The sequence below is a fragment of the Leguminivora glycinivorella genome, chromosome 14 (genome assembly GCF_023078275.1).
Source record: "Leguminivora glycinivorella isolate SPB_JAAS2020 chromosome 14, LegGlyc_1.1, whole genome shotgun sequence".
Taxonomy (NCBI): domain Eukaryota; kingdom Metazoa; phylum Arthropoda; class Insecta; order Lepidoptera; family Tortricidae; genus Leguminivora; species Leguminivora glycinivorella.
The window spans coordinates 8,057,379-8,070,190 of record NC_062984.1 but is presented as its reverse complement, the minus strand read 5'-3'; the positions used below and the strand labels follow the sequence as shown (position 1 = coordinate 8,070,190).

At 38.2% G+C, this 12,812-nt stretch overlaps 1 protein-coding gene across 1 annotated transcript in view; it reads right to left on the bottom strand.

Annotated features, from left to right (window-relative positions):
* Window positions 1-12,812, bottom strand: part of LOC125233271 (myophilin) — a 33,476-nt gene that overhangs the window by 2,493 nt on the left and 18,171 nt on the right. Inside the window, exons 2-3 of the mRNA XM_048139217.1 lie at window positions 5,907-6,043; window positions 5,192-5,396 (exon numbers count right to left, since the gene is read on the bottom strand). Coding sequence (XP_047995174.1) covers window positions 5,192-5,396; window positions 5,907-6,043 — 342 coding nt within the window. The remainder of the gene's footprint in view (window positions 1-5,191; window positions 5,397-5,906; window positions 6,044-12,812) is intronic.

Genomic DNA, 12,812 nt, shown 5'->3' with positions numbered 1-12,812 from the left:
GCGAGTGCGCGCCATGCCCGGGCGACGGCCACGGAGTCGGCGGCGGCAGCACTCGTGAAGGAGGAGCCGGTGTACCGGGTGAGCGGGGCGAAGCCCGCCACCGACCGCGGGCGAGAGGTTCGCAAGTGTACCGTGTGCGGCATGAAAAATCACGAGGCTGAACAGTGCAAGTATAAGGGTTACAAGTGTCAAAAGTGCGGTTTAGTTGGCCATTTAAAAAAAGTGTGTAAATCAAAGTTATCGAGAATTAATAATATAGTGCAGCAAGGTAGTGATCTTGCGGATGAGGCAGCTTGCTGCGAGGAGTGTCAGAACTATAGATTAAGGTACGTTTCTATAAAACCTATTGAAATTGACGTTAAGTTAGGTGACGATCTTGTTACCATGGAGCTCGATTCAGGGTCAGGTACCTGCGTCATATCAGACGCTTTGTACTATGATAAGTTTTCTAAATACGAATTATTGCCTTGTAATGTCCGTATGTGTTTTTATAATGGTCATAAAATCGCACCTTTAGGATATTTTAATATTGATGCCACTTTCAACAATAACACTAAGTGTATAAGCATTTTTGTGGTCAAAGATGGGGGTCCTGGTTTATTGGGTCGCGATTTTATGGCAGCATTTGATATATATTTCACTGCTAAGATAAATAAAATAAGCGAAGACATGGATATTAATAATTTGTTAGAACAATATCCTAAGCTATGGCGCGATGAGCTCGGTGCATTTAATAAGTTTAAAGTCACTTTAACATTAAATAACAAAGCTAGCCCAAAATTTTTTAAGCCGCGACCTATACCTTTTTCACTTAAAGGAAAAGTAGAAGCTGAATTAGACAGATTGGTAGGTTTAGGTATTTTAGTACCCGTCAACCATTCCCAATACGCCACTCCAATTGTACCAGTGCTCAAAGAAAACGGTAAATTACGAATTGCGGGGGATTTTTCGGTTACTTTGAATAAGGACTTAGTGATAGACAAGTATCCACTTCCGCGTATAGAGGAAGTATTTGCTAAGTTGGGCGGCGGCGAGCACTACAGTAAAATTGATTTAAAGAATGCATACAACCAGTTTGTGTTGAGCGATGCGTCCCAGGAACTCACCACAATAAATACGCCAAAGGGTTTATTTAAATATGTATATTGTATATGTATATGTATGCGGATATTGTATATGTATGCGGACGATACGTGCATGTTGTACGCAGACAGAGATATAGCGGTTGTAAATGACAAAGTACAAAGTGACTTGGATAAATTGGTTAAATGGGCACACGATAATAGTATTATCATAAACCTCAGTAAGACAAAATGTATGCATATACGCTCACCATATAATAAATCATCTCATGTTAATTTAAGCATTGTTGGACATGATTATGAATGTTTACATAGACGGGGCCGAGACTGCAGGCCCCGTAGCCGAATGGCATTTCTCCGACGCCAAACGAAAGCGATACGCCGCTGGCTCTGTCGCGCCAATACGCAAGCGCGATAGAGATAGATATCTACTAGCGCTTCGTTTCGTGAGCGTTTCGTGAGCGATTGTGCCATTCGGCTAGCCACCCAGGTGTAGTGAAATTGAGTTTGTGAGTAATTATAAGTATCTCGGGTTAACAGTAGACTGTAATATGTCGTGGTCAGCACATGTTAATATCGTATGTGATAAACTTAAAGCTGTGCTCGGAAAATTTTATCATTTACGAGGTGTAGTAAACAGAGCAACACTATACATGCTGTATCATGCACTTGTAGACTCGATCCTGTCCTACGGTCTCAGTAGTTATGGCCGCACATTTCCTACATATCTAGACCGAATCAAAGCTATACAAGTACGATTTCTAAAATATTTAGTCGATAAAAAAACAAAGCAGACATGTAAAAATAACTATAATAAACTATTTCCGATTTGCAACATACTGCCAGTGCATGAAAAGCGGTCAATGCTCATAGCTATGGAACAATATCAACTTAATGATTACAAAAGACCAATAAATCATAAAATTCAAACAAGAAGCGTTACCAAGGAATCAAGTCATCGCAGATTGTTAGTACCTAAAGTCTGTAACTATTATGGAAAACGTACTCGAAAATACTTAGTGCCCACGATTCTAAATAAAGTACCAGATCAGTTAAGATCGTGCAAAAACATGTCAAAGGTGGTGTATAAAAAAACATTAAAAAAGTTTTATTTACTCCAAACCCAACATTAAAGTTGTTGTCGTTGATTATTTTTTACTTTTATAAGATTAGTGCTTGGATACCTTGGGTAGGACATACTTGCATGTTTAAATTACATACTTTTTTATCATTGTATGAAATACAAAATAAGTGGTTCAACATAAATGGTGGAGGGTAGAATAATTTTTCTGCCAACAAACTGCTGTGCAGTTTGGCAGATAAGTACAAAACTTGTTGTAATTTTTTTCTTTGTTTATAACGAAATAAAAAAAAAAAAAAAAAAATATACACGTCTCGTATATGGCTTAGCCAATGCCCCGGCTATTTTTCAAAAAGCTATGGAGACGTTGTTGGCGGGGATAGATGGAGTGAGTTGCTGGCTGGACGACATATGTATTACGGGTCCCAATAAAACTGACCACCTTACCAGGTTACGCGAAGTATTGAGTAGACTAGACGAAGCCGGTCTCCGTCTACAGAAAGAAAAGTGTGAGTTCTTCAAAAATAGTGTTACTTATTTAGGATATACTATAAGTAAGGAAGGGCTTAAATCCAGCAAGCACAAGGTAAAAGCAATACTTAATGCACCGGAGCCTAAAAACATTACAGAGGTTAAACGTTTCTTAGGCATGGTTAATTATTACAGGAATTTTATTCCAAACGCATCAAGCGTATTGAACCCGTTGCATGAATTACTGCGGTCGGGAGCAGAGTGGGAGTGGGGCGAGCGGCAGCGCCGCGCTGTGCGAGAGGTGCAGCGCGAGCTGGCCTCGGAGCGCGCGCTCGCGCACTTTGACCCCGACGCGCAGCTGGTTCTGACGGCTGATGCGGGCCCCGCCGGCCTCGGCGCTGTGCTGTCTACGCGCGATGGGGAGGGGGTGGAACGGCCGCTGGCGTTCGCTTCCAGGTCTCTGACAAGTAGTGAACGCAATTACAGCCAAATAGAAAAAGAAGCGACGGCTATTGTATTCGCGGTGAAAAAGTTTCATCAATATTTGTATGGCCGTAGTGATCCTTTTATTCTTAAAACGGATCATCGTCCGCTCGTATCGATATTTAATAATAAAACTGGTATTTCAATTACAACCGCCTTAAGATTACAAAGATATGCCATTATTTTGTCCGCGTACAACTACGTAGTACAATACATTTCAAGTGGAAATAATTTGGTAGCCGATTATTTTTCTCGAGCTCCCTTATCAGAGACCCGCTGTGATAGCGATAACCAGTTCGACACATTTACCTCCCTACATTTTATGAATGCGATATCAGCAGCGGTAACATATGATGAGATAACCCGCGCCACGGGAAATGATACCGTATTAAAGATGGTGATAGGGTATATGCAACATGGTTGGCCGCGTAAGATAGTATGCGATCAAATTAAACCTTATTTCCAATGCAAGTCGGACTTGCAACTGGAAGGTGGGGTCTTGTTACGGGGCCATAGGGTCGTCATTCCAATGGCACTTAGGGAGCGCTTGTTGAAGGAACTCCATAGTACGCATCTAGGTATTGTCAAAATGAAGAGTAATGCTCGCAGTCGCATGTGGTGGCCAGGTATTGACGCAGATATCGAACGCTGCACCGGCGCGTGCGCTACTTGCATTTCGTTGCGCGCCATGCCGCCGCGAGAGGCGCCACTGAGCTGGCCGCGGCCGCCTGGAGTTTGGAACCGTGTACATATCGATTACATGACAGTAGGGCAACGGGTATATCTCGTGGTGGTCGATGCATTCAGTAAGTGGCTAGACTGTGTGCACATGAATAATGGCACAAGTACACAAGCACTTATTTCTAAGTTAAAATACTTATTTTCGTATTTCGGTATACCGAATGTCTTAGTTTCAGACAATGACGTCAAAATTAATTGCACCGAGTTCAGACTGTTTTGTAGCAACAATGGAATAAAGTACATGAATTCTCCTATATACCACGCCAACAGCAACGGCCAAGCAGAGGTTACAGTTAGAAATTGTAAACGAATGATAAAATGTATATTAAATGAAAAAAGTTGTCAACATAAAGTTAACGATGCCCTGTATGAATACTTGTTTACTTATAGAAACACCGAACACTGTACCACAGGGACTAGCCCCGCAAAATTAATGTTTGGTAGGAATTTACGGTCGCGCCTTGATTTAATTTTACCAACTGCTGATAAAAAGAATACTGAGCGCGCGCAGGTACCGATCGAGCATCGTCGGAGTTTCGACCTCGGGGACAAAGTTTGGGTTCGGTGGTACAGTGCTCGAAAAGAAACTTGGCAGTTAGGTGTTCTAAAGGAAAAGGTTGGCAATAAAATGTTTAAAATATTTATGTATAAATATAATTCTTATTGTGTGCGCCATCTGGACCAATTGCTAAAATATAAAGGGCCTAGGGATAGTTTCACTACTGTTGATGATTTAGGGGACGTGGATGTACCTACTCAACCACCTGCATTTCCCTGCTCGCAAGGGTCGGAACCGTCGGTAAATCGTTCTAATACATCTGAGGTTAATAAGGAAAATGAGCAGTCCGGTGAGTCATCTCGCGAGGTGACACGGGAGACGCGCGCGGAGGAAGAAATGTGGGCGGATTGTGTCGGTGACGGCGGCTCCCCGCCGGCCTCCCCGAGCGAGTCTGCGCCGGGGACGCCGGTGCAGCTGCCGAGCGCGGTCGACGCCACAAACACCTCAAAATGACAACGAATTGGGAAGGTTTCCTGTGATGTATTGCGAGCTGTGTTTACCGTTCCGCCAAAATACTAATATGGCAACCAATACTAATATCACCACGGAATAGACCTTCTGTCACTCTGCAAATTCTCCTAACTCCTGAGCAGGCCCCAACGTTCATATGTTAACTCTTCATAATCTTACCTTTCTGCCAACTGCCAAGTGACTGCAAGCAAATGACCAGAGTTGAGGCCGTTGAGGGTTTATTTCCGACCGCTGCCATAAGTCGTCCGTCTGTAAGGTCTTGAGCAGGCATTGCATCACATACAAACTCTTTATATTGCTTACCTTTCTGCCAAGTGACTGCAAACAGATGACCACGGAGTTGAGGTTCTGTCTCTCCCACAGATCAACAGTTTGGAAGGTCTCCTGAGCCGGTACGCCGAGTTGTCTCGCGGCCTCCAAGAATGCGTTTATGTTCTCCATGCATTTGAACGCCATCTTGGATTCGTTGATCTTCTTAACTTGGCCCGGTTGGATGTTGTTGACTAGCCTGGAATGCGACGTCGAAATTGTTTAGAAATGAGAATGAACACATCTGATTCAGATAGAATTATACTACATAATCATCAAATCGAGGAAACATTAGATTGTTTATTGAAAACTAGCTTTTTCCCGCGGCTTCGCTCGCGTTAGAAAGAGACAAAAAGTAGTCTATGTCACTCTCCATCCCTTCAACTATCTCCACCTAAAAAATCACGTTGATTCATCGCTCCGTTTTGCCGTGAAAGACGGACAAGCAAACACACACACTTTTCCATTTAAAATATTAGTATGGATGTCGTAACTCGTAATATGAGTCAAATCTATACCAAAAAGCATGAAACATTGCATTCCTATACGTTCCCATTCTTGTGCGAGCTCTTAGCTGTATTTGCTATTGATCTGATGAGCAAAATCTCCAACACGCACTAGAGAAGGCTCCACAGTCCACACATTGGGAGCGAATGCTGATACGCGTGTCCACACACTTGGAGCGAATAATCCTGGTTTAGGTACTTACTTGCAGAGCAGGGTCCCGTCCTTGAGTATTTCGTAGAAGTTGTCCATATCCCCTGATACGTTCTCGGGTTCGCCGGTGATCGCCCGGATCCATTCCAGGCATTCTTGTGCCAGCTCTTCGCTGTATTTGCTGTTGATCTGGAATAAAGAAAAGGAGTTTTTAAGAACGCATAAATTGCAGAAAAGATAGCCCATAGATACATTCACACATTGACAGATTTGTCCACCTGAGAAAGGCTATAAAAAAGTACATATTATCGTAATTATTAATTTGGCTACTTGTTCACTTTACTCCCAGCTCTGATGCTAACCAAAGACCATATAAAGATGGAGATCATCAATTTACTTATGTCTTAATTGTCAGAAAGAATAAGTTGGGATTGGGACACTTACAAATCTTACAATAAATAATTTTTAAGAAAAAAAAACCGCCGCCTTTGGGGTTCTGGTAAAAGCTACTTGCGAATGTTTTTTTTTTTTTTTTTTTTTTTAATTTATTTAGAAATCAAACAGCCTTTTACAAAAGTTGGATTACGTATTTCGGCTCTGACCATCACCAACAGTTCCACTGCACCAAATGTCACTATTCTGGACGTAAGTGCATGCTGTTCTTATAAAAATACCAAAGTCACTATAAACGTGCTGTTCAGATTTGAGGAGTTCGGTTCTGACCATCATCAGCACTTCTACTGCACCAAATGTCGCTGTTCTGGACGTAAGTGCATGCTGTTCTTATAAAAATACCAAAGTCACTATAAGCGTGCCGTTCAGATTTGAGGAGTTCCGTTTTGACCATCATCAGGAGTTTCACTGCACCAAATGTCACTGTTCTGGACGTAAGGGCATGCTGTTCTTATAAAAATACCAAAGTAGAAGGCGACGGTTAAAAATAGAAAAGAGAAGAGATGTCATCCTGGGTATAAAATTTTGTCGCGTCGTCACACAAAATTTGCGTTAACATTCTCAAGAAGTATATATTCAAAAAGCAGTATTTAATGTCCATACTTAGAGTTTTGTTAGCGACGATAATTGTGGAATGCTTTACGACTAAATATAAAGTACCGAAGTATGCTAGCAATTATAACCCGAAGAATCGAAGAAATAAAAAAATAGGTAAGTAGGGTGAGGTTGCCAACAATGAGCCACCAAAAATTTAAATCTTAATAAGTCAGTCATAATTTTTTTAATAAAACTGAATAGAAGTCGAGATATTTTAGTTTTTTTAAAAGATGAACAATGGCTCATTGTGTACAATCTCTGGTACAGACTGAACCGGTACTATGTATTCAATGAACCGGCCTAGTACACAATGAACCTACCATTATATAATTGCATAGTTTTTGATAAATAATTGCAAAATATACAAACTGATTTAGGTAAATATGGGGCAATTTAATAAATACAACATTTACAATGTCAAAAATGCTTGTTTATTTAAACTAAGAGTAGTTTACTAATGTAATCGTCACAATATTCTTCGTTATATGAAAAATAAAGTCTTGCACTTCAAAAAACTTAAATAATATATGTATTATCATATATTTTTGTACTATATAGTAACGTTATATTAGATATATTTATATTAACTCTTAAACATGGCAAAAGTTGTACAAAATAGACCTTCCAAAGGCTAACTAGAGAATTACCTAGAGAACCTCCTGGTTCATTGAGTACTCTAGCCTTGTGGTTCAATGTGTGCTAGATATACATTTTCACTTTTTAAATTCGGTAAAAAATAAACGGCACAAGAAAGCCGCATCAGTGAATGTCAAAAAGATAGAGAAATAGTCACTCCGCACAACTGATTAATTAGATAAATCAAACATAACTACATTCTGAGAAAATAAAAAAACTAAATACTTAATTTTTTTCTGTTTTCTTGTCCAAAATCACAAAATACTTCACTACACGTGCAATTTCAACGCGGACCGGCCGCCGACTGGGGAGCGAGCGGGGGAACCTTAGCGGCGCGTGCCTATGTTCGCAGTGCAGTTTGGCAACGTCGCATTTTCGAATAAAACCATTGGTTCCTTGTGTACCACTGGTTCTCTGTTGCCCACCTTACCCTACTTGATTTTGAAAATAATTACGAACGATGGAAATGTTTTAAAGGTTCAAAGACTTTACAAAAGAAATTCAGATTTTATATTGAAGTAAGTTGGCAAACACAATAACAAGATAATTAAATCTATATCAATATACAAAACCTCAACTAATAATACAGATGACAGAATATGTTGTGGTTCAAACGTACGTAGCTATAATGCAAACAGTGTGATGCGGTGTTTAATGTTTATGCAACAATTTAGCTCGGTGGAACTGAAGGTCATTTTGATAACGCTACGGTTTTACGATAAAATATGCAATGGCTTGCTTAGATTTTATTTTAATTAGCAAAGATTGTGTTATTTCACTACAGTGACATTAACACTTGACATTGAAAATTCTGTGACTGTTTCTGGATGGAAGTAACATTGTTACTCAGCGTTGCTACTTATATATTTCATACTAGCTTTTGCCCGCAGCTTCGCTCGCGTTAGAAAGAGACAAAAAGTAGCCTATGTCACTCTCCATCCCTTCAACTATCTCCACTTAAAAAATCACGTCAATTCGTCGCTCCGTTTTGCCGTGAAAGACGGACAAACAAACAGAAACACACACACTCACATTTATAATATTATATTAGTATGGATTTCATTGTTGAATAGGCAATGAACGGCGAAGTTTCCCGGTTGAACGACAGTTGTCACTACTGTGCCTTCAAATCAAGAGTGAACAGGCATTTTCTAGGTGACCTCACTCCATCATCGTAGGCCACGTCTTTGCCTTTGGCTAGTCTGTGGCCAAGAGTAAGCCCATTTATAATTTTTTTTAAATAGGTTTCTGGATTGACGTCGCCGCCTGTATAAGCTCCAAGAAAAACTGCTAAGGTGGTTTCGGCATGTCAAAAAAAACATCGAAACAAAACTCTGATGATAAAGTGATAATCTCTGAATTCTCTGATAACCACTTTGATCTGTTCAATTCTGGTGAGGTCCTAGGTGTTTAGTGCCAGTTGAGTCCAACCAAAAACGAAGATTCGTCATTCGGTAAATAAGAGTATGCTGGAATATGTGCGAATAAAACGAGTACCGCTTGATTCACCCATTTTGAGGCGTTATTTCTTTTCCTCCAATTATTCTATCGGAGATCTTCAGCGAGTATGTCCTCTAATAAGTTGTCAGTTAGTGTTCTGACAAGTGTAAGCATACCTAAATTACAATCAAGCCATTCACTTGGTCAGATTTACTTTGGTAGACTTGGCGCAGTGACACATTAATATAAGCAAATTAGTGACCAGAATAGTGTCAAGTCAAAGTTCTAGAGGTCATGGCTAATAAAATAGGGAGACATGATGGCCGAATTGCGGTCTTTATGAGATAATATCTCTTGAATAGGTGACTAGATATCTCTTATCGGGTGTTTCCTGTATGAAATTGGTGTACTATTGGCCATAAAATTATAGATTTTAAAGACTATTAAACAAATTGTTTCATTTCAGTATCGTCTAAAAATAGGGTAACAAAATTTTTACCAAGTAGCTGATACAGTTCCTGTACATTAACCTGATACTTTCTATTGGCTGCATTTTTTTTTGTCAGCAGTCTTTAGGCATATTAAGAAATTCATTGTTAAAAATAAAAAAATCGAATAGGAACAATGCAAAGATATAAATAAATTTAATGAATAAAAAAAACAGAGCAAAACCTTGTCGAAAATTAAGTCTGTTAAAAATAGCAGCCTCACCCAGTTAACTTTAAAATAAAATGCTGCATAAGGTATATTTTCGTATTACGAATTTCTTGGAACATTACTAGGTCAACGTGACATGTAAGGAATTCGTAATTTAAGGAAAACAACACGTTTACGAGTACACAAACATACACTCAGTTTTGTTGTAAACACCAATTTCGGAATTACATTGTTATGTATTTTAACACACATACACTGTTTGACATATTTAATGACTAATAAACTTGGATACCAACCGTTAAGTAAAAAATACGATGATCCAAATCAAAATATACTGATGTAAATAGCTCTTTAATATACTGAAGTGTATTTTTATCTTTCTTGTACAGAATTAGGGTTGCAAAAAAACGGTTTTTTTTCTGGCTTGAAAAAAAAACATTGAAAAAAAAAACCGTGAAAAAAAACAGTTTTTTTTTTCTGGAGTGTGTTTTTTTTTCTAAAGTACGAAATCTCAAAATTTGAAAGTAGTTAATAATTTTATACGGTTTTTTAGACTTAATGTTAACTATTAAACGAATTTAATCAAATAACTTTAATTTCTGGTCTTATAAAAGTAACATTTACGAAATCTGTAGTTGGTAGTTATCACTTTTTACTGTTGGCAACACCACCGCCTCTCCACGCTACACGCAGCATCGGGGATTCCCCAATAAACGTTTGTATACTGAATGTTAATTGAATTAAAATCTACGTTATTGTTATTGAAACACGTTACAATTCACGAAAAACTATTATTGTCGTATTATTTATCCATCTGAAAAAAAACCAAGGTGCTCGGGTTTTTTTTTTTTTCATGTTTTTTTTTTCACAATTCTGAAAAAAAAACATTTGTTTTTTTTTTTCTATTTACAACCCTACACAGAATCCTCTAAAAAGTAGGTACTTTTTAGAGGATTCTGTACAAGAAAGATACCTACCCAATCATTCTCTTGAGTTCTTTGAATATAAACACGCCATTAGATTTGAGAACTTTTAAGTGATTATATACATATTTTCAGAGAAATTTGATACCACTGATGACTTTGTTTTGTTACATTTTGTCATTGCAAATGACATTCAGATTATTAGCTTTTCCACTCCGGTGCAATCAAAGTTTCAAAGTCACCTCATCTTAAACTTGCTCAAGTAACGTTTTCAAATAAAAGGTACCACATTGCCGCTTACCAGTAAGTAGGCATTTTTCTCGTATCTTTAAATTTTTATACGAATTACATGTAAATGGTGGGAGACTTCAGGAAATAGGGATACGATACGTAGAGGAATGTCAGGGAGGCTTTTGCCCAGCAGTGGGACAATGATATAATTACAATAATAAAACGCTATTCGTGTCCTAAAACATAAGCGACAATGTCGTACCTTTTGCTAAAAAACAGCTCACTTGTTCATTGGAAACCGCATTCACATATTTGCCTTCGAAATCAAACACCGCAGAGGTGGACGAACCCGCTCAAGTGACGGCCGTATGGCCATACGGCCATAAACTCAGTTTATGAGTGAAAACACCTCTTCGGAATAGAAATATGACCGTGTCAAGTGCAGGGAAACTGGCTAGGCAGAGACATGTGGATATAACGACTGGTGATTGTACAACGTTAAGACTTTAAATTTCAAGGTGTTGCAAGGCCTGTGGCCTGTTCCACCATAGTGACAATTGTCGCCTGGCAGTGACTCTTTGACGTTCATTGTGTGTTCAACAAAGAAATATTGACGCTGTGTGACAATGTTACAGAATTGTCAGCACCGAGTGTAAATGTCACTGTGGTGAAATAGGACACAGGCAGTACGATACAAAATAAAATATTATCTGTGGAACAGACACTTGATACAGAAAAATGAATTTGAGAAAAATTAACATAATTAATACAGTTTGTGCGTTATCGAAAACTTTCGTGATCGTGAGCAATCAGGGTGGTAAAATTCAAATGATTTATTTGTATTTCTTTATAATTTATTTGTAAGTCTTTATAATTTAATAGTCAGCTACGTAGGAACAATAGTGCATAGTTTGTTATTGCTCTCGGTGAACGCGTTCGAAGAATGAGACTGGATTGTTTTTGCACGTTCCACCATCTTGTTCGTATTCTTATTTTCTTTGGTGTATGCAAAGGTATTAAGTGAAATTAGTTTAGAGATTTAGTAAGTAATAAAACTTGGTTTTAATTTTCGAAAATTACCGGTAATAAATTGAATGATTACAGAAACAATAGTAGCGAATGTAATAAGGCTCCAGAGCCAACCTCTATTCAGATATTATATAGGTAAATTGACGTTTGAACATTTTGAACGTTTCTTATACAGGGTAAAATTTATTAAGTGTACAAAATTCATTTTTTTTCTTGCATGCTGAATCGAAGAACAGAGTGACCAGGACCAGACATTAATAATACGTATGATATTTTAAAAACATGGGACTTTTCGGCCTTGCAAAAGGCATAAGGCCTTTTGCGAGTTATGTTTGCTTCATGTGCAATAAATATGTACTTTTTATCACAATTTCTGCAAGAATATGGATAGGACTTTACTGCACCTGAAGAAGATGGATTTTTTTAAACATTATGGAAGTGACCATAGAAAATTAACGGAAGACAAATGAAAAGTTATGACAGACACAAAAAGAATTCGACGTATGACACTGGACATTAGGATGATTTCATAGATGTCATCATAACTAATGGTTGTTCTAATGTTGCATTCAAACATCCAACTACGAAACCAACAATCGTCACTGATGATTCAGACTCAGACTCTTAGACATCGTTTTAACAAGCCCAAGGTCAACGTAACCAACAAAAAGATGAGGCTTTATTAAACACCGTTGAATTTATTTTTGGAATGAACCTTTTAGCACGGCAAAAGTGGCGTAACAAAAATACTGCCCGTTTTTTTACACATTTAATAATAAAGGTGCGTGATTCAAGTTTATATACTGAATTTACTCGTCCTATGTAATTCTTTTTTCAATAAGCTAGTTTCCTATACTTAAAATAAAATATTTTATGCCGTGCACGAAATAAAGCACTACATAATTCAAAGAAAATATGGACAGTATGTTTAAACATAATTTCTATTTAATAAGTCAAAGAGAAAGATATAAAGTAAATGAATTGACCGTGAC